Raw genomic sequence first — 22,003 nt, forward strand, 5'->3', positions numbered from 1 at the left:
CTTCAGCTGTATGGACTTCCTGTTCTTTTTAAGTTTCCATAATACTGCGATCTCCACTCCTCTCAAGACACGCACCTCCTTCTGCCTGTGTGAGACCTGGAAGCACAGAACCTTGCCTTGCATGTTAGTTTGAGCTCTTTGAAGTCAAGGACTTAACTAGCAGGCATTGCAATGAAGGAACATACAGGCTCGAGGACACATGTCAGTAACCAACCCCATTCCTCATCACTTTTTCTTGGGTGCTATCTAGGTGACAAAAATTGTGCTTTCTCTGTAATGCAAGAGGTTTTAGCTTTATGAGAGGCAAGTTTCTTTTTATAGAGTCAAAACAAACAAATACCAACAATAACCAAACCCCCAAACGAAGGCTGTTGATTATCCACAGAGGTTTTATTTCCACTTTAGACCCCTGACAGGAGAAAAGGAGTGCAGAGGCACCTTACAGAGTAGTGAGCTTGTGATATAAAATATACAATATATAGCATCTTCTACATGCAATGCTCATAGACAAAGGAGTATGGTTTCATGAACCCACTAGAAAAGTGGACACTCCCCGGCTGTTCTCTTGGAATCCCTCTCGGAGGCTTCTCTGGCTGCCTTTCTCTGGTGGAAAATCCCAGGAAGACCATCATCCCTGCGAGGGCCAAGGAGAGGCTGTTGGTGATTGGCAGCACTGAATGATGGAGCTAGGAGCCTGAAGGAGATCTAATACCTTCTTTTTACAGATGGGGAAACTGAAGCCCCAAAAAGGAAAGTGATTTGTCAAAGGTTCTATAGCTGGTTGGGGGCAGAGCTGGGGCTAGAGCCCAGGACTCTCCGCTCTCTGTCTCTTCTCACTGCCTTTCACAGGCAAGTCTCTGCTGCCCTTTGTAAGGGTCCTGGAAGCTGGAGGAGTGCATGCCTCTGAATGCCTACACTGGGTGGATTCTCCGAAGAGCTCAGACTCCAGGTATGCTGGGCAGCCTGGTGGGACGAGGTCACTCCTAATGTCCTTAGCCCAACCTTCTTCCATTTTCCTGCCCAGAAGCCCAGCGGGGCACAGCAGGGCACATCAGGGGCCTTCTCTTTTTCCAAGCAGTCCAGATGAATCTCCATGCCTGGGGCGGGGCTCAGGTGGACTTTTCAGAGGATACATTTCAAGGCTGGAAGGTTGCTTCATGCTTGTCTGGAGCAGCAGGTATGGATGGATACCCCTTTGCTGTCAGCTGGTATTTTAGAGTGACATATGGTCCCAAATGACATGTTCTGAGTTGACAAAAGGAATTTAACAGGGTGGGGGAGCCTCCAACTGCTATTCTCTGCCCCAAGCCACCCAAACTTTCTCTTTGTCCTTTGAATCCCTTTAACAGGGAACATACAGGGTAGGGCTTGGACTACAGGAAGCTTTTGGGAGAGAAACCTCAGGGATAAGAGTACTGCAGGGGTTACCCTGGGAGAGAGGGACCTTGGGGTATGATCTCCATCTCCCCAGACCTGAATGGTTTTCTCCTAGAGGAGGAACCAGCCTTGTCTGTGCCCAAATGACAAAGCTGGGAAAAATATATGGATTCAGAGTTCACCTTCAACGTAAGGAAACATTTTCTAACAATCAGGCCCAGTTATGTCAACAGTGGGTTTGATAAGTGCATAGGAGTGAATAAGGCCACTGGGTTAAAGCAGTCCTGAGAGGAAGGAGTGCTAGGACTGCCCAGACATCCAGCTCCCTCACATTGCTGAGAACAGTGAGGCCTGGAGAGGGGAAGGGACTTGCCCAGGGCCATGGACCCAGGTCTCCTGTGTAGAGACTTTTCCCCACACCAGTCTGCTGCCTCTCAGGGTCCTGGGGCTGTCTCAGGGCGATGGGAACAGCAGGTTCCATTCCATTTGGTCTGGTGAGTAACACGGAGTGTGCCATCAGAAAAGTGTGGTCAGCCTCACTCGGGCTGGGGCAGGGCGGGCAGGACCCGAGGAGGTCAGTCAGATCACCGCTCTACCTGGAGCTCCCCCAGCCCTTTTGGGGAGCCCATCTGCTCCCACACCCAGTCCACGTAGTTGGAGACCTTTGTGTAGACCCCATAGACCTGCTTGCTGCCACATTCTTCAGGGCCTCCCCAGGACACCAGGCCTTGGGCCACCCAGGTCTGGCTCAAGTCATCAAGGATTACAAAGGCCCCGCCGCTATCTCCAAGGCATGTGTCCTTGCCGCCCTCATAGTAGCCAGCACAGAACATGTTCTCAGTGACGCTGTAGTTGCCCAAGCGGGACTCATAGCTGGTTTTGCACTCAGCGTGTGGCACCACAGGTAACTTGACATACTGTAGGACATCTGACAAGGTCCGTGTGCCACTGCTAATGATCTCATCCACTGTCACATTAGGATTGGAAATACCCCAGCCTGCCACTAGGCCTAGCATGTGGGGCGCTGGGCCTGCGGGTTCGGGCCTTGGCAGGCAGATGGGCATGACGTGGGGTCCCAGTGGCACGGGTTCCTGCAGCTGCACCAGAGCTATGTCATGGTTGTAGTTCTGGATGTTGAAGTCTGGGTGGAGCACCACTCGGGCAGCTGAGCTGTTCACAGCACCTGATTTGTCCCGCATGTCATGCAGGCCCAGGTAGACAGTGATGTGCTCCTTGGAGACTGGGGTCACTGTGTTGTCTCTGCGCTGGGAGCGCAGCACATGGGCCGCTGTGAGGATCCAGGACTCAGAGAGCAGGGCCCCACTCCCAAACCACTTGTCATTTGGTACCCTTGAGGTGTCCTCCACTACTATCAGAGCCTGCCACGGGAAGAGGCCAGGCTCGGCATTCCGGCCCCCGATGATCCGCTTGACCAGGTTTGGTAGGGAGCGGGAGGGCTGCCCACACACTGTAGGGAGAAGGAGGGAGTGGGGACAAGAGACAGAGACTGTTAGGTCAGCCATGTGAGAAGAGCCACTAAGAGAAATTCACATCTCACCCGCTGTAGATTATGCCACCACAGGACCCCACTCTATCTACATCATGGGGCCACACTAGCCTGGGAAAGCTCTGTGCAGGGTCAGGTTTGACCTGTCTTTCTAGTCTGGCCAGCCTGTAGTCTGGAGCTTCTGTAGCCAGGGCCATCCATGGGCCAGACCATTTCATGCATGGACTGTTACCACCTTGAACCATTTCAAGCCAGATCACTTCTGGCCTAGACTTTGAGCCAGGCCTGTTTCTAGACATGGTCACCTCTCTCCTTTTCTCTCGAGAATGGCATCTCATATTCAGAAGTAGTCCATACTGGGGGAACTCAGAAAACTTCTGAAAACTAGGTCATGGGATTTGAGAGATAAAAGGAAACTAAAAGACTGTCTAGCAGGTCACAGCAAACACTGGACTTGGAGCCAAGACACTGGAGGCCTTGACCTGGCTTTTTTCTCCTGTGTCTTGTGTGACTTTGGGTAAGTGAATTGCCCTCTCTAGATTTTAATTTTTGATCTGCTAAATGAGGTAGTTGATCAAGATGATTGCCAAGGATCTTTCAAATTCCTTTCATTTTTAGTTCATTTGCCCTGGCCACCCTCATTTTATAGGTGAGTAAAACTCTACAGAGATTAAGTGATTAGCCCAGGGGCACGTGGCTATTTAGGTAAGTAGCAAGGGCCTAACTAGATTCTAAGATTGATGTACTGGCCTATATCCTACAGTGCCTCATTACATGTAAAGATCACATGGCAGGCCCCTCTAACCTTTTCTTCTCTAGCACAAAAGACTCATGCTGTGAATGGATGCCCAGGGCATCTAAGGATAGGGAAAGGTGGCATAATCTACAAGCAATGATGCATGGGCCATTTTCTGAGCCACACATCATTGCACCCAGGAACCCTGTAGTACCTTCAGGGAAGAAGAAAGGTCTGATCAAACTTCGTTCCACTGAGTTGTACCCCGAGCATGCACATGCACCACCAGTCTCCTGCAGCCAAACACCTTTGGCTCATGAACAGAGGGTCTTCAACATCAGACCCTGCTGGCTAAGAATGAGTTCACATGGGCCCTTCCCAGCCTGGTTCTTAGGCCTGTGAGGTAAACCTGGTGTAAACATTGGCCTCCTCTTAGTTCAAATGGTCAGGCTACACTTCTTGGCCCTGGAAACTATCAACAATCCTTTAAAGACCAAAAAGCATTTGAGTGTTCTTGGCAACTTTGGTAGGTCAGGCTTTCACAAACCTAATGCTTTTCAGATGTTCTTCTTCCTGATGCCAAATGTGTCTTATATGAGGCACCCTGTGTTCATCCCAGGCCAGATGTGAGCTGGCCTTTGCTAATTCTCTGCGGTCTGGCCTTTCACAGTTGAAGACCAGACTCCCAAATACAAGCAGCAGCCTACAAGTTGACACCTCAAGGCAGGTCTGTGATTAGCTCGCAGAATGACTCATCTAGTGCCAAAAGGCCCTCATCTGGTGAAAGACATGCCTGTGGCTTAGTCCGTGAGCATAACAAAGCCAGTGCTGAATGGTGCCTTTTTCCAACCAAGGTGCCAATGGCATAACCCAGGTCACAGAATGTCAGAGTTGGGGAAACATGGAGAACAGAGAATTTACAGATGGAGAAATCAAGGTTCAGAGAAAGTAAGTGACATACTCAAAGTCATTAGTGCCTGAGCCAGAAGTACAGCCCATTTCTTGTGACTCTAGCTTCATTTTCTCTACAAAAGACTGATTTTCTTCTTGATATGCTCTTGTACTTTTGAAAGGTTGAATAATGAAACAAGCTTTTGAGAGAGCTCATTGACATGGGGCTATTCTTTTAGGCTGACACCATTCTACATCCCGTCTTTCCTGAGAGAAAAGAATCTTCTTGACATACTATAGCTTCTGTGCTGAAGTCAGACTTGGGCTCTAGGAGACTGGAGGTGCTGAGGGAGGACTTTTAAAACAAAGATTTGATATTCTAAAATTTTGGGTTCATGAGGATGGCTTAAAATATAATCAGAATCAAGAATGGCTCGGCATTGCTTGTGCTCACATCAAAAGTCTTGGGTTCACCTTCTAGCTCTGCTCCTGACTTTCTTTGGGGATCCTTGCATAAATCATACCTCAATTACTCTTAGTTTTCTCATCTGTAAAATAAGGGACAAATACTATTTGCTTAATAGTTTTCTTGGAAAGGTAGATATTATGATGACCAATGAAACGGTTTTCTCCATTCCGGCTTCCCTCTGGGTTCAATGTCAGTGTTTTAGGAGGAGAGAATTTATAAATCTCTGGCCTGGTCCAATGATACACCATGGTTCTGACCAACACCAAGTGTTAAAATAGTTTTATGACTCATTATATATAAGATGTTTTGTATAAATATAGAGGATATAATGACCACTAAAAGTTATAGAATGTCATGGATCACATGGTTCAGCTCCCTCACTTCTGGGGTACGGAATCCTAGCCCCAGAGAGGTGATATTACTTACCAAAGATCACAGTTAGGAAATAACAGCACCAGGGCTAGGACCCAGGCCCCTGACTCCCAGCTCAGTGCCTCTTCCCCTTCCAGAGGTCACAGCATGGCTGCCCAGGATGGAATCTATCTGCAGAGCTGTTTTATTTGGCCCATATATTACTTTAGCAAAATAGAGATTTGTCCCTCCAGTTTGTCACAGTTCCATCATTCCGCATTTTCTCAGGCTTGACCAATGGTGAAGCCTTGGGTGTCTTTCTGACTAAGCCTCAGTGAGATGATGGGGATCAATAGATGGTGGGTAGCTTGACCTTCCCCTGTTTTACCATCTCAAGAATTCTTTCTTGAGCATAAGTCCTCTTAAATGAAGTCTTCCTAACCAGTCCTCACCCCTCCACTTCCAGACAAGCACATGCCATGACTTCCTTCTTCTCTGGGATCTCATAGCTCCTGTGATGGCCAAAATGGATTCCCAAGTGCCAACACTTTCTTCATTTCTTAAGGATAATGGTAGATGACTCCATAGCCTTTCCATTTTAATGTCTAATCTAACATCTAGAAGCCTACTGAGTGTTATTGAGGGTTACTAAAATGTAGCAAATAACGACATTATCTCATTCCACCTAACACTCAAATTCAGTAAAATACCAGGGCTACCCAATGCTTAACCATACTGTGAAGCTCCTTATAGGAGCAAACAAGCAGACAGAATCAGTGTTGCTCTTCATGCTGTCTTGAATGGTTTTGTCTTTCAATTACTGCTATTCTTGCTTTTTTTTTTTAAAGCATGTATTTCTGTATTGTGAATATTAACTTCAATTTTTGTGGGTTATTTGTTTAAGCTTACAATGTGCATTTAGGACTAGAATTTTCTAATAAGTCGATTGCAATATATACATATGTGTACCGTGATTGTGATACTTTTAATGCTAACATAACTATCTACAAAATATCCCCTAAATCCATATGCATGGTGATATTCTTTGTTACCAAAAGTCTTTTTTTCATTTTAAAGTGGGTCAGTAGGTAAGTTACAGGGAGGCAGCAGTTAGTACAATTTGAACACAATGATCTTTGAAAGAACTTACTCTGTCAGATAGTTGTTACCTGATGTTATTTGTTTCCTCTAAAGCACAGTGAGTGCTTGAGGATGGGGTGCTACTTTCTTGATTTTTCCAACACACAAAAACTGTGTGGGATAAAAACTTGGTGTGCAGGGAGCAGAACTGCAGAGGGAAGAGACAGAAAGTCTCCTGGCCTGATAGAACAGGTGAATATAGAGGCTGGTTGGTTTGAGAAGGTGTGAGGCTGGGCGTCTCTGACCTTTGACCCTCAGAAGGTAGCTTAAAAAACAATCAAAGCATCATGCCCCTCACTCCCCCACTACACTAACAGCCAGAGCACCTGAGGCCCAAAGGCCTTGAATAGGAGACCTTGAGGCAGGGGACTTGCGGGTGAGGTACCTGGCAGGCAGGTGGGCTGGTTTCTCCCAAGAACTTCATTTATCCAGACTCCTTGGGCAGAACAAGTATATATACCTGGGAGAGTAAAGAAAGATTGAAGTAAAGGGAGAAATGGTTGATTTAAAGCATATGAAAAATGGATCTTTGTTCCTAATTCCTCTATTGTGGATCATTGCAAATCTTCAAAATGTCTTTCTAATGCCATTCCCTCTGAGGCAGTCCTCTCTGCAACCTGAAGGCTCTTTCTGAAGGAGATTCTGACCACGTCTTTCCTCTGCTCAGTATCACCAATAGCTCCCCATTGCTCTCAAAAACAAACACCACACACTTTAGCATGGTGTCCAAAGCTTTGTGCAATCTGACTCCCGCTGGCCTGTCTGGGGGCTGCTCCATCCCCTCCTGGCTCTGCCCAGCCTCTGGCAGGCACTTCTCATCATTAGTCATGCAAGCCTTGGTTCACACAGTGCTCTGTGGTACACATGCCCTTCCCTTCCTTCTCCACTTAACAAACTCTTTAATGAACCACACGCATGTCTACCATCTCATCTGAGTGTTACAGTAGCTCTGTGAGCTATGTCACTGCTCCCTTTTTGAAGTGAGGACTTGGAGGCTTTGAGAAATTGGGAGAATTTTCTTAGTGCTAGTCTGTGGCAGAGGCAGAACTGATCAGTGTTCCCGTCTCCCTGAGGGTTCCTTCTCTGTGGGAGGTTGTGGGTGTGTATGTGTGGATGTAGGGTTGGCATATGGCCTAACTCTTGTGGTGTAGGCCTGAGCCATGGAGAGGCAAGGCATGTCTCCAAGTGTTTTTTCCTTCCCATTCCTCCCAAACTGTGGCCAGCTGACTGGCTGTTTTGGCTCCAACCTAACCCTGAGGCCCAGAGGGTGTGAGGTGGGAGGGGGCTGGTTTAGCATGCAGGGCTCACCTGTGATATTGCGGTACATCTTGTAGTAGGGCTCCTGGCAGGAGTATCTGATTTCAGATTTGTATGTGGTAAGGTTGTTCCTTGTGGAGAAGGTGACCAGCCCATGTTCCAGCTCTGCAGGGGCTCCACAGTCGGCAACTGAGAGAGAAGAGAGTGAGATCCCTCAATTACCCTTTGCTCTTCTTCCTGGGGATCTCTGGTAGGTCTGTTTCATACAGGTGTACCGGTTGTGCCCTGCACACAACTTCAGTAAGCCATGTTATAGTCCATGAGAATGATGCTTCATGGATTGTGGAGGGCACAACCTGTGCAATCACGTGGCCTTGCTTTTGGGGTCTCTACCATCTACCGTGTGGTCAACTCACCTGGCCTGATGTCAATTTCAGGGCAAGGGCAGGTCTGCTGAGATTTAGGCAGCTGCATCTTCTCCCCCCCGCCAGGGCCCTTTCCTTGACTTGCAGGTCTATTGTGCAATCATCTTCGCCTCTCCTGCCTAAGCATAAAGCCTATGGCTCAGCCAAAAAATTCTGGCTGGCAAGAACCAAAGAATACTCATTTCTTCCAGATCCAACCACATGCTGAGTAAAAGCTACTAATGTGCTCATATTGGAGCTTAGCAAAAAAAAAAAAAAAAAAAAAAAAGTCGACAGAAAGAAACCCACCACAGTACCACCCTGCTGGCTCTCTGTAGACACAGAAGTCAGGAGGTAGGGTCAGGGTGGACCAGCTTTTAGTCTTCACCTGATTCTTTTCTCCAGTCACTGGTGTTTGGACATTGGGGTTGGCTGTAGGATGAGACCAAAGATGCCTGCTCCTCAGAGGTGGTCTTAGGGGAGATTGCTCATCCAGCCTTGTCTCGGGGGGGTTTCCAGCACTGATAGAGTCCAGTACAAGTCTGCCAGGAGCCAGGTCAGAGGCTGAGGACCCAACTTGTCAGTTTCTTCATGGGGGTGGTGTTTCTCCATTAGGGGGTGGTGTTCATTTCCAAGGAAATCCTGATCTTGGGTCTAACAACCCCTATCAGAGTCGAAGAATCACAGAGGGATCACAGAACTTCACAGTTGCCAAGAAACATTAACACAGGTAATCTGGAATATCATCTTTACTTTAGAGATGAGCTCAGACAGTAGACTTGACTCGTCTAAGGTCATATAGCATGTATGGTCAGGGAACTAAACCTGACCTTACAGTCAGTGGTTTTTAAATAAACCAAAGTGGCCATTCTTAAGGATCTATTTTCTAGTTGAAACTGCCTATAATCGTATTAGCTGGATAATGATGGACATCAGTTGTAATCTTCTGATAATTTCAGAGGACTGCATTCCAAGGCCCTGGTAGTATTTCCAGAGTTTCCCTCTTCCTGAATTTTACCTGCTCATCTTGGAAAGCAGAGAGGGGGCAATTGATTCCTGAAATGCTATATTTAGATATTATGACTTTTAACTTTAGCACTCCAGATTCAACTGTTTGATTGAACAACGAGTTGTCAAACTTAAAATATAGTTAACTTCAATGTCCTCCAGGATGATGCAGTGGGTGAAGGACAGGAGTAGATGTAGGTCCCTCCTACCCACGAGGAAAGCAAAAGCCAGGAGAACTGGGGACTGTTTTGTCCTGGCCTCCAACCTCTCTGGACAAATTGTTCCCATTTGTGTCCATCACCCAGTCTACACTTCTTCTAGTCTGCGAGGAGAGCACGTGAAGGTCAGCACTAGGACAGCAAGAAGTGATCGTATTTATTACTGAAAGTTATCAACAGTTTTAAATGTATTTTCCTGCTGAGTCCCAAATCAGATTTTTCTTCCCTTTTTAGGAAATGCCATTGATTGGTGCCTGGATGTTGCCCTGGTATTAGTCTTGTCAACCTCAACTTTGTTCTAGCAGTTCATTCTGCCTAAGGTAGCCTCAGGACCTGATACCTAATTCCAGGTGGAGAAATTCCAGGGTTGGTCCTAGGCGTGGCAAGATGGTTAGGTAGGCTATGTGATGTGGCCAGCATTGGTGGGGAGAATTTTCTGGGTACAGGGTCTGCTCTGCTTTCACATCGCTCCAGAAAAGTAACTTTGCCTACTGTTAAAGCTGGTCCTATAACGGTATAGAGGAGGCGAACATAGTGGAAAATGGAGGTCACTTCAGCTTGGGTAGAGTGAGCAGGGAAGGGGTGACCATCTTCCCAAGTCTATGTGGCAGGCAAATGTCCATGTCTTTCTGTGGCCTGGCAACAACTTCCCTTTTTGAGAGGCCTGGCACCATCAAAGATGTCATATCCAGACTCTGCTTTCTTAGCTAGTCTACTATCTTCTTGGATTTAGGAAGAGTTTCATCCTTTTCTCTAAAGCTTCCTCTGGCTACTTCCACACTCTGGAAACAAAGTGCCCCTTCCCATTCTCTTGGCCTCACTTTCTCATTATTCTCTGGGATGGGATGCACCACCCTCTGTCTCATCTCCATTGTCACCTTTTGCAGCCATTTATTTTCTTTCAGACACATGTTTCTTGAGCACTCTTTGCCACAATTTGGGGGCTTCCTAAAGAATCACAGTCGTTGGCTCAACCCAGGGATGGCCCAGTCTCCCACCCAGGCTCATCTCTGTCCTTCCCCTTCGTGTATGGATGCTCCAGCATCACAGATCCTGCCTGTACCGACTCTGTGTGTCCATGCTCTGGCCATCCTCCAAGCCTTACAGAATGCTTTTTGTTGAAAGCCTTTTCTCATTCTTCTAATCAGATAGGGCTGCTTCCAGATTTCTCTTTGCTAAGCACTTTATTTATCGACCTCTCTCTGATGGATGCACCTTATGTTGCCTGGTATTACAATTATTTGGGTCTATTTCCAACCTTCTGCCTAAATTATAATTCCCTCTATCACAGCGAGTACAGTATCTGTTACACTTTGTGGGCTTAAAAATACCGATTCAACTGGCGCTTGTATTTAGTAACTATCTCATGCCCTGTCTTAGGGGCACTCCTGCTGTAGGCTGGCTCTGCAGTCTCTGGACTATTCCTTGTCCACCCTTGCAGGATTCTGCCCTCCTCCAGAGGCTATTTCATTACCAAATTGACTAGTAGTCACTGTTGGGAACCGCCCTGCCTGGTTTCAGAAGCTGTAATTCCCCATGGCTAAGGCTGAGTCAGAGACCTTGGGACCATAGGCCATTATGGAGACAAAGCTTATCTCCCTGACAGGGGTGCCACCTCTTCCCGCTTTACTTCACCCTGCTTGGCCTGGAACCTGACCAGTTAGCCAATGATGGGTAAGATTCCTCAAAGGAGGGACGACCTAAGACAGGCATGGTCACAAAGAGGCCCACAGGGAAGGACTTGGGGGCTATAGAAAAAGGGTGTGATGGACCCTTGCCCCTCGGCTTTGACTTAGCATGAGTCCTCATTCTGTCTGCAAGAAGTCTCCTAATCTCCTGGCTACCTTACTTCCCCTGCTCGACTTAAGCCTGAAACAATGCCAGAGGTGGGTTTAGCCCAGTGCTGGAAAGGGTGGATTCCCCAGGGCCATCAGGCCTAAGAAAGAATGCATAAAATCCTGTGAAACCTGCTTTGCTAATACCCTCAATTTAAATGATGAGGGTCCAAGCCTGAAGTGAGTTTGTTTCCCAAAGTCTTATAGCCCTTTACCTAACTGACCCTGACTCAGAATAAGCCCTCAGAGTTCTTTGTATGTTATCTATTGTTAGATTCTTACTGCCTGACAATGATTGATGAGCTTTACCTGTATTCCTGTGCAAATTGAACCCAATAAAAGCCCATTGAGGAAAAGGCTCTTGGCCCTTCTCTTTGAGAGACTGGCCACCTTTCCTCCCCAAGCAGATCATGTCTTTGTAGATTTAGTCTCATCTGTGGGGGTGTCCCTGTGGGCGGAGGCCCCCCCCCCCACCACAAGTCACAATGCAATGCAAAGCTTCTCTGATATGTGTATCCAGATTTTGTTCAGGCTGAAGCAGAGATTTCCAGCATGCTGGCTGCCACTCTGCAGCCCTTGTCACTATTTATGACCAGGGGTGTCCCATGGTTGTAAGCTGAGGACTGCTGATTTTAAGTGTGATGCCTATCTTTTGAAAAACTTTAATCAGTGAATTTTCAGAAATGCAAAATGTGTATGCCCCAGAAGAAAGAACCCCTGATGATGGGCTCTCAGCCCTGTGTTTTGTATAGGTGGAAGGGAAATTTTTAGGCATGAGGATATATCTAGACTCCCTAAAAATCTAGGCTACATGAGTTACTCCTAGTTCTACCTACTTATGTTAAGAAAGTAGCAACAGGTAAAAATAGTAAAATCATAAATCACAGGCATTCTGGCCCATTTAAACTTGGAGTGCAGAGTGGATTGGAAAAACCAGGGCCCACTTTGACCTGGTCAGTCTAAGGCCATTTGATTGTATATTATTAAATCTTGTGTCTCTAGGACCAAAGTTATTTTTCCTTTGAAAAGAATCCAGTCCACTTAGAGATGCTACAAACAATCTCCCATTGTCTTTTCACTATCTTCTAGAGTAATATTTGAATAATGGGTGAACCCTCAAAAGGGATTGTTCTTATACACACAGGAGTTTCAACTGCTTGAGACTATGTTGCCTTATTTAGCATCCTTTCTAATCCACACTGAAATGGGGAATGGAGTGTTGGTGGCGGGGGGAGTAGCTCTGGGACCCCGGGGGTCTTGTGAGTGGTCCATTCCTGGATGTCTGCACTGTGTAGGGGTCCAGTCATTCACTCGGTCACTTGCTCTGACTCGCTCTCCACATCCATTTCGGTATCTGCCACCATGGTGAAGATCAAAGAGGGATCAGTGGGTCCAGAGAAAGAAAGCAGGCAGAGGAAGGGAGAGAGAGAAAGAAGAGAAAGAGAAAAATTAGCAAGCAAAGCAGAAGCAGTTCATGCAGGAAACACAGAAATCACTCCACCAGGATTGATTGAGAGTGCACCATTTAGGCACATCCAATGTGAAGGGCAGTTTGGTATTGTGGAATTTGTGCCATTCAGAGAATTTGCACAGCCGTGAATGCTGGCTCAGGAGGATTATAACATTCTACTGCTGGAGCAAGCTTTGGATTCATCTGGTCCCAACCCTCATTTAACAGATGGCATTCAGAGTGGAGCAGGGCTTGTCTGGGGTCACTGCAGCAAGGTGGTGGCAGGGCCAGGACAACCACTGGTAATTTCTGCTTCCTGTTCTGGTACAGGTTTCCTCACAGCACACACACTTCCTGTGTGTTCCCAACCCCTTTCCCCACAATCCCTATGGACTCACAACTTCTAAGTCTTGTTCATCTTTGCATCTCCCCTAGGACCAGGCACATGCCTGGGACAGAGAGATATTCAATAAATACTGATTCAGTGAATGAGCAGAGGTGCCGGGTTTGTCTAAATAGGGATTCTCATAGTCCTAATCCAAGCTGTGCTGGGAGAACCAGGCCACATTAGGGGAGGGGAATGTTCTCTCCTTTGGTACAGAATGACAGGCTCTTTTGTGTACTAACAAAAGTCACATAAAAGAGTACCATTGGATATAGTAGTGCCTTATTCTATCGACACTTCTGTTACAATAAATAGTGTTTCATCAGGGAAGAAAATTGTTATTAAATTTTCCTATGTTCCAAAAGCATGAATGAGAGAAACCAAAACTCTTCCTAGTGAGGGAGTTGGGTGGGGGGAAAAATAAGCTTTTATTGAGTTTTTATTTATTACTGGTGCTCTTCAGTAATGATATGCACATTAACACAGTCCTCAGAGTAATCAAGAATGTAGAAAACTGAAGCCAGAAGAGTGTGAGTAAATTGCTTAGAGACCTTCAACTGTTTGAATCTGTATTGGAATCTAGAACTTTCTGACTCCAAAAACACATTCTGTCCTCTACACCCCACATCTTCCTTTACCTCCTCCTTCTGAACACCCTCTTGCTTGGGTAGAACTCAGGCACAGCACTACACATGAGCTACACACTGGAGGAGGTGGCAGATGTGTCTGCTGGCATTTGAGTTCCTGCATGTCTGAACCTTGTCTTTTCCATCTGATTTCTCTAGATCTCGGCACAGGCATCCAGTAAATGTTCATATAAACATTTTGTTGAAGCCATAAAATGACCCCCCTTTCCCACACTGGTCTCTGAGTCCATCCACATCATCATACTAAAAAGGAAAATTAAAAACAAACCCGTTCTGTTCCAAAGTTCTGCCTGGGATTTGTCTCAAGGGAGCCCCACCCTGACAGTGTCCCCTTGGGGCAGTGGAAATGGATTGGCCAGCCCAATGGATATGAACCCCTGAGGAGACAGGGGGTAAGGACACCACTCCAAATTTTACAGGAAGTCGTGAACGAGGGGTGGGCAGGACCCATCCTAATTCTTGACTTCTCACCTGTCCGTTCTAAAGCAAATCCTTCCCTCATCCCTCTCTCCCTTTCCTTCCCTTTCTGTCCCTGTGCCTTCTCTTATTACTGTTCCATAGATGAGTTTCCTAAAACTGTGGTCCTTACAAGTCTTGCATCAAAGTCACCTGGGTATAGGGAGAAGAGATAGTTACTAACAATTTGTATTTTTACAAAACTCACTAGGTGATTTATACGGGCTACATTATGGTAGAATCTCCAGGATGCATTCTAGAATATTAAAGCTAGCTTAAACTCTTCTATTTTACAGTTAAGGCAAAGGATCTTGTCCATGGTCACAGGGTGGGTTGGGATCAGAGACAAGACAAGAACTCTGGGGGCCCCAGGAGTCATGAAGAATGGTGTCCCCTGCCTCATACATGTCCACTGTGCTGACACCACAGCCCTAACGCATGAGCTATCCAGAAGACTTAGTGGCTATGGCTGATGGCCACATAGAGACTGGCAAGATCACTTGGCTCTGGGCATGGGGGGCAAAATAGTTTCCTGAATTAGTTATTGCCAGAGCTAGTTTCAAACCTGGAGACATGTTATTCATTTAGGAAGTTTGGCAACCTATCTGCAGGCAGAGGGAAAATTAGTATTTAGAAAGTAAATTGGGACCCACAAGAAGTTTCTTTTGGAATCCTAATGCCTTAATGCTGAAAGGAACATTAATAGCCTTTTCTGTCCCACTCTCATGTGTCTGTTGAATTCCTGGCCCCTTTCTCTTAAAGGGCACCTGCCAAACTGTCCGCCTTGTGTGGTCTCTGCTTGAATCCCACCAGTGCTGGGGAGCTCATAGTCTTTCTAATCAACCAATTTTGTTTTCTTACTTTTACAGGTGGGAATCTTGTTACTCCATGTGCCATCCTTCAGACACTCAATCTGGAATGTGTCCATTTCCACATTATCCTAGGAAGAAACATGAAGAAGGTATGGGGAGAAGGAAGAGAGGTGGGGTTGCTGGTGGTTTCCCAGTAAAACCAGCTCAAACGACAAACCTGGGAGTCCTAAACTGAGATTTTCCAATCAAAAACCTCCAAGGGCAAGCTCGACAATAAGGAAAGGATAGATGCTGAGTTTATAGTTCCCATTCCTACCCTGGAGAGAGTCAAGGGCTGGCTGTGGGAAGGGATTTGGGCAACTCTCTCTGAAGGAAAACCTATACCCTTGACTACTGTTTCAGAGCAGTGGCTGCCACACCTGAGCAAGCAGCAGCATCCCTGAGGGCTTTTGCACAGGTTGCTGGGCCCTGCCCCCACAGTTTTGGATTCACTGGGTCTGGCCTGAGGGCCTAGCATTCACATTTTAACAAGTGAGGTGATGCTGCAGTGGGGACCCCACTTTGAGAGCAGTTCTTTGAGCAGTGGTCCTCTCGCTTGGCTCATGTCAGACTCACCTGGGCAACATACAGAAACACCAATCACTGGTACCGTCCCAGAGATTCTGCTTTCATTGAGCTCAGGTGGGCCTGGGAGGTGGCTCTGCTTTTCAAATTAAGCAGGTGATTCCTAGGAGAACCACTGTTTCATCAGGTTGGGGAATGAGCAGTGCCTCTCTGCCACCTCTAGAATCTCTGGTCTCCATCCCCATTTCCCTCAGCAAGCCTCAAATTTGTTAAAGTTGTTTGTCCTGATGGTAGGGCTGAGCAGATCCAGAATTTTTAAAAGTCAAACAGCCTACGCCCTGACAAAAGACTCCATGCCACTTCCAGAAGTGAGAGCCTCCAACACAAGCTCTAAATTTTCAGAAGGCTGGAATTTCTGGAACGTTTTGGAGATTTATGGGGAAGCTAGAAAAAGTGAGACCATTACAAGCTCTGGAAGCCCGTGTGGTCTGGGGGGCTCTGGAGAATTTCTCTGGCCTGGTGGCTCCCACTCCCTAGGCAGGACCCTGTACCTTCAGCACTTTGTAGCCTGTGTCACAGCTGATGAGCACCTGGTCTTTGAAGAAGTACTTGGCTTGCAAGGGCTCGACTTTCCCGTGGACAGGAGGCTGTAGCCCTGGGCACTCCTTCCCTGGTGGGGAGCAATGGGAGAGCAGCAGGTGAAAAAACAAGCAAAAGTCCGGCAGTGAGCGGACAGTTCCTAGACTGCCAGGCGTGATGGAGGTGAAAAAACCACACACAAAACTAGGTATTAGGGGCCCGGGCCTAATAAGCCATGAAAAATTCTTACTGGAACCTTGAGCAGGTCACTTTTCAACTTGGACCTCTATTTCCTCATTTGTAAAATGAGGTGGTTGGCCAGAAGATTTCATCAAAACTCAGGGTTGGATAGCATATTCAATGTCATTGAGTGCAACCATCGTCTTATGCTTTAAAAAAAAAAAAAAGTCTCCCAAAGTAGCTGTTAAACATATTTGCATTCCTACAATGACAGGGAGCTCAATACCTCCCAAACCTGTACCTTTCATACTGGATTCCTCTGATTAAAGTAAGAGGAGTTTCATATTCAACTGAAATCTATACCATTGTCATTTTTACTCATCAGGTGTAGTTTGCCCTCTTGGGGAACTCAAGATGATGCTGATGACTCTTTCTTCCCAAGACCATTCCTCAGTGATGAACTGTGATCATATGCCTGAGTCCTCTCTTCAAAGGCTAAATTAGATAGGATTCCCAGGCCGGGGGCTATGCCTGACATTTTTTCCTGGACAAACTCTCTTTTGTTAATATTCTCCTCACTTTTGGGCACTGGATTTGATAATGCAGGCCAGGCCGGGATATTGCAGTTTGTGAATTGAATTAGTTGTGCCCAGCTGTGGTCTTGTCACTCATGTCCTAGCTCTTCTTTTCCAAGTTATTGCATACAGCTTAGGTCAAATAGCTCTATCAGCATTTGGGCAGGGACTGGCTGCCTTGGGGAATTGGGAGCTGTGGGCTTTGCCAGTCTGGGGGAAACACAGGAAGTGAACTGCCATAATGGAACATTATGTTGAACTGCAGGCCCACGCCCACATTGCTGCCTCAGACTTGCAAAGGTCTGGAGCTGGAAGGGTCCTCTCCAGGCCCAATGAGTCACAGTATGAGCAGGTGCAATTCAAAAACCAAGTTTTGTTTTTTTAATCCCTATGTGATTCTGAGAAACAGCAAGTCCAAATGCATCATCATTGCTGTCCTTAACCACATTTTATAGATGAGCAACTGAGTCAGAAGAGAGCATGTGCCTTGGTATACTCAGTGGCAGAACTGGGAGTCCTGCCACAATCTCAGAGGAGTCCCAGGCCTGCACCCCCCTGTCCCTCAGCCTCCGCTCCATGAGGGCTGAGCGCGATGACCAAGTTACCTGTCGCCTTGTATGAGAGCTTCCAGCCCCGGTTCTCGCCCGAGTTGTCACTGCGGAATAGGATCATAATGTTGTGGGTCTGGGTATTGATGGGTTCCGGGGCTTTCTCTCCACAGAAGGGGCCCAAAACTTTTGGACCAGCTTTAATCTGCAAGAGGCAAGACAGAGAAAAAGAGGTCAGAACAGAACAGCAGTGGCTGACCCAGGGACCCCCTCTACACTGCACCTGGGGTTTTCTGGAAGCCTTCGTGTGAGCCCTAGTACGTACTCACTCACGTTTCTAGTGGGCATTACTATTCACCAGATCGTTCCACCTCCACTTCCCCATTTACAGTGGACAATGGCCCTGACAGTGGACAAGGCAGGCTGATAATCCTCTGCTCAGAGATGAACATATTATGGCTCAGAAAGATGCATAGTTTTCTCCAGGTGCACAGGATAGAAAAGGCCTCTGCTCTCAAAAAACATGTAGTCTAGTTTGGGGAGTCTAACAATAAATATGTACTATATGTTTATAATTTCTGTAGTAAAATCTATGCCACCTATATAATTCATCATTAATATGATAAATAATAACTTTAAGAAGGCCTCCTTGAGGAGGTGACGTTGGATGTGAGACACATAGGATGAGTAAGAGCTTGTCATTGGAGAAGGAGGGGAGAATACTTTCCAGGCAGAGAAAACAGCATATGTGAAGGTCAAGGCCAAAGGAGGGAAATATCTTGGAAAGTGTTAAGAACAGGAAGGAAGCCAGTATGACTGGAGTAGAGGGAGTGCCATGGCATGCATGAGGTTGAAAGGCAGGCAAGTGCCACAGTGTGTTGAGTTTATGTTTACTTCCAAGAGCAACCTTGATCTAATCTGACTTTCATAAAGATAAGCCTGGATGCTATGGGAGAACAGAAGAAAACTAGCTAGGAAGCTTCACGGTTGACTAGGAGATAATGGGGTTTGGACTAGGATAGAGACAGCAGGATAGAGGAAAGGGAATAGGCACTGTTAGCTGATCCAGATTTCCCAACTCCCAGTCCTGGGTCCTTCCTGTGTCTTTAACTCTTCCTTCCATTTCTACGGATAAGAACTCTTTAACCCATCATTCAGTGACTTCTACAATCCTGGGTGATATCTTCATTTCATCACCCTTATGTAGAGAGAGGAAAAAGTAAAGCCCCAAGTGTTTAAGTACCTGGATAAAGCTCACTGCAGCGCCCCTGGAAATTGTGCATGGTGGGCAGAATTCTGAGGTGGTCCCCATGACTTTTACCCCTGGTATTACTTCATGACAATCTTATGTTACATGATAAAAAAGATTTTGTGGGTGGCCAAGCAGCTAGTTTTGGATTAAGGAAGATCCCTAGACTGGATCTGACTAAGCTGGTAGATGTTATTTTAAATAATTACTCTTTGGGAAGTGAGCTGCTTGGTCCCCTATCCTGGGAGAAAGTGGAGGGTAAGAACATCAGTTTTCCTAATTCAGCAAGATTTTCTAGCATTCCCAGGGCAAAGTTCCACTGCAGGCTTACCTTGATGTAGTCATAGGGGCAGGGCACCTCTGGATGGTCCTCAATGTCAAAAATGTCCTCAAACTGCAGGTTGATCATGAAACCTTCCTCCAGTCCGATCACATAGAAGCATTCGGAGCTCTTAGGGTAAGGGTTAGGGAAGTCAGGGCTGGTGATGACTCCAGTTCTCTGGGTAAAGAGGTTGTCACTGCACTCCACTGTGGGAAACACACCCGAGCAAAGTGACACACTACACCATGGCCATAGACACTCCTTTCTTATCTGTTACTGCATGATTTCCCAGTGGTCCCAAGAGGCAAGCAGAAACAGAAATCATTATCCCCATTTCACAGATGGGGAAGCTGAAGTTCAGTGAAGTCACATACCTAGTAATTTGCAGAATCAAGACTCAAAGGCAGTGAGTGTGATAAGCTTTCTCGTCAGATACTCTGACATTGGTGGGGGGGACCTAAGATGGGAAGATTTTGAGATGGATTGGTTGGTGAGGACATGTCTGGACTGCTTTTGTCTTGCTCTCCCCTCAGCTCAGAACTCCATTAGGTTTCTGCTTAAAGCCTGCCTTGATCTCCCCCACACACTCTCACTCTCCTGCCCCTGGCCTTGCTTTGTTTCCCTTCATGTTGCTGACCACTACTTGCCATTATGTGATATACTTGCTTGTGGACTCTTTCCCCCACTAGAGTGTAGGTCCTCTGAGCTCAGGGATTCTGCTCTCTCCCCACTGCATTTGCTGCACCAGAGAGCCAGTATCCTGGGATCCTGGCCATGGCTTAGCGCTGCTGAAGTTTATTTGCTTGTTTTTTTGTTTGTTTGTTTTAATCCTTACCTGAGGATATGTTTATTGATTTGAGAGAGAGAGAGTGAGGGAGAGAGAGACACACACATCAATGTGAGAGAGAAACATTGATTGGTTGCCTCCTGTATGTGACTTGACTGGAGATTGAACCTGCAAGCTAGCTATGTGCCCTGACTAGGACTCAACCTTGCCACCGTTTGGGGTATGCAATGATACTCCAACCAACTGAGCCGCCCAGTCAGGGCATCTACTAAAGTCCTTTTATTTGCTACTGAACCTTTGTCCTTGGGCTGACCCATCCTGGATCTAGGATGTCAGTCCTTTGTAAGCACTTGTTTATCCTGCTCATTTGCAAAAGAATAAACTATGGACCAGAAAAGGAGGCATGACTGACTTGAAGTTCCACCACTCTGAGCTGTAGAACAAGGTTTAGGTTGAGGTCGCCTGAATTCCCATCTGCTTTTATTTTCTGCCCCAGGCATTGTCATGGCAATGACATTGCCACAATGGTGGTTAAAATTGGTCCTTGGTTGGGGGGCAAGTCTCACTCTTTATGAATGTGCATAGATAGGTATATAGTATATAAATAATACATACAGCATATCTGTTGTATTAAAATTTCATGGGTAGGGGCATATATTAGGGAGATTAGAAAGACAATGTTTTAAAAAGCTCCTGGAGGCACAGGTAAAAATAAAAAAAAAAAGGTCAAGAAACCATGCTATTTTTTAGCCATCACTGTACTTAGCACATAGTAGATACTCAATAAAAGCTTACTGAATGGAAACCATAGAAAATATAACTCCTCTATGTGTCTGCTCTCTATTGATGAGTCATACAGAGGTTTTATTCAGAAGAAGGTAGAAGCTTTTGAAGGAGAAAGGAAAAGAATTTTTGTTTCAAACCTTGTCTTCTTCCAGTGATCTGTTACTCAGCTTCCAAGGGATTTTTCCAAAACACAGATCCTTATCCTGCACTGACACTAATCTACTGGTAATTCCCCAAATATTCCAAATTCTATCAGGCCTTGGAAGGTTTGCAGAAGCTGTTCTCCCTGCCTGAAATGCTCTCTTTTCCTTATTCTTTCATGTCCATCAGTATCACCATTTCTGGGAAGTGTTTGCCCACTCCCCAGGCAGACTCAGTTCTGATCCTGCTGTGGCCACATTTCTGGTACAGCACTTACTATTTTCACCATTTGCTTGTGTCACCCACTTGCCAGGATGGTCCTCCTGGAAAGTAGCTGAACCCTTTTGTGTGCCCAGCTCTGCCCAGGCAGAGACTACGGCAGAATGGGCATGTTGAGGAGCAATGCAAACGGATAGCAAGAATGAGATGTTTTCTTCTTCTCTCCGTCTTTGCTTCCCTCCTCCCTCTTCTTTCCTTTGGATCAAGGTTCTCTTTGTCACCGGGCTACTTAGGGACCATGGAATAGAAGAGGAAAAAACGACTTCTGATGAGGCATAGTTTCTGGCTCAGAGTGAGGGGACTGGGAAACATTTTTGCATTAACTTGACCTGACTGATGACCTGCAGTAGGAGAGGAGGGAGGGAGAAAAGGGCAGAGACTCCTGCTGCTCAGGAAGAAAGATGGCCTAGCGGCTAGGGCTGCTGGGAGTTTCATCAGCATCTTCCACATAGTACCTGGAGGCACAGCTCTCTGACTTCATTTTTAATTGTTCCTACTTCATATCTGTCCTTCCTGCAGGCCTCCCTCATCTGACTGGAAAGTGGCACATAGTGGTGATGAGCAGGATCACCCCTAGGCCCCACCTCGGCAGGTCCTGTTGTCCGTGTGAAGGATGTAGCCAAAGCGGCAGGAGCAGTAGTAGCCACCGATGTAGTTATGGCAGTAGTGGTCGCAGGACAGCTCCTCGTCCTCACGCTCGGTGCACTCGTCCACATCTGCGGGACAGGCAGAGCCTCTCAGTGAGTCCATCCATGTGGGATGATGAAGACAACAGCCAACATACACAGAGCACTTAGCATGGACTATTCACTATGCTGGGAGATACAAGCATTTTGTCACTTACTCCTTACATGAAGCCTAGAAGTAGCCATTGTGTCTGTTTACATGAGGAAACTGGAACTCGGAGAAGTGAGAAGCTTACACAAGATTACAGAGAGCCAGGTTTAAACCCAAGCAACCTGATTCCTGATAGTATTCCTATCCTCTAAGAATTTTGATAATAGCAAGCAGGACTCTTACTATACCCACTCTATAGATGATAAAACTGAG

General features: G+C 46.5%; 1 protein-coding gene across 3 annotated transcripts in view; it reads right to left on the reverse strand.

Moving 5' to 3' along the window:
* Positions 1-22,003, reverse strand: part of MASP1 (MBL associated serine protease 1) — a 63,168-nt gene that overhangs the window by 14,750 nt on the left and 26,415 nt on the right. The window contains exons 4-11 of one of the 3 annotated variants that reach the window (XM_024560946.4): positions 21,538-21,669; positions 18,970-19,166; positions 17,447-17,594; positions 16,059-16,177; positions 14,993-15,071; positions 7,780-7,917; positions 6,857-6,931; positions 373-2,845 (exon numbers count right to left, since the gene is read on the reverse strand). In XM_024560946.4, coding sequence (XP_024416714.2) covers positions 1,962-2,845; positions 6,857-6,931; positions 7,780-7,917; positions 14,993-15,071; positions 16,059-16,177; positions 17,447-17,594; positions 18,970-19,166; positions 21,538-21,669 — 1,772 coding nt within the window. In that variant the 3' untranslated portion in view covers positions 373-1,961. Of the gene's footprint in view, positions 1-372; positions 2,846-6,856; positions 6,932-7,779; positions 7,918-12,241; positions 12,548-14,992; positions 15,072-16,058; positions 16,178-17,446; positions 17,595-18,969; positions 19,167-21,537; positions 21,670-22,003 lie in introns of those variants that run through there. The other 2 variants (XM_024560952.4, XM_024560977.4) reach the window with 2 other exon arrangements.

This window comes from Desmodus rotundus, chromosome 2 (assembly GCF_022682495.2).
Source record: "Desmodus rotundus isolate HL8 chromosome 2, HLdesRot8A.1, whole genome shotgun sequence".
In the NCBI taxonomy this organism is placed as follows: Eukaryota; Metazoa; Chordata; class Mammalia; order Chiroptera; family Phyllostomidae; genus Desmodus; species Desmodus rotundus.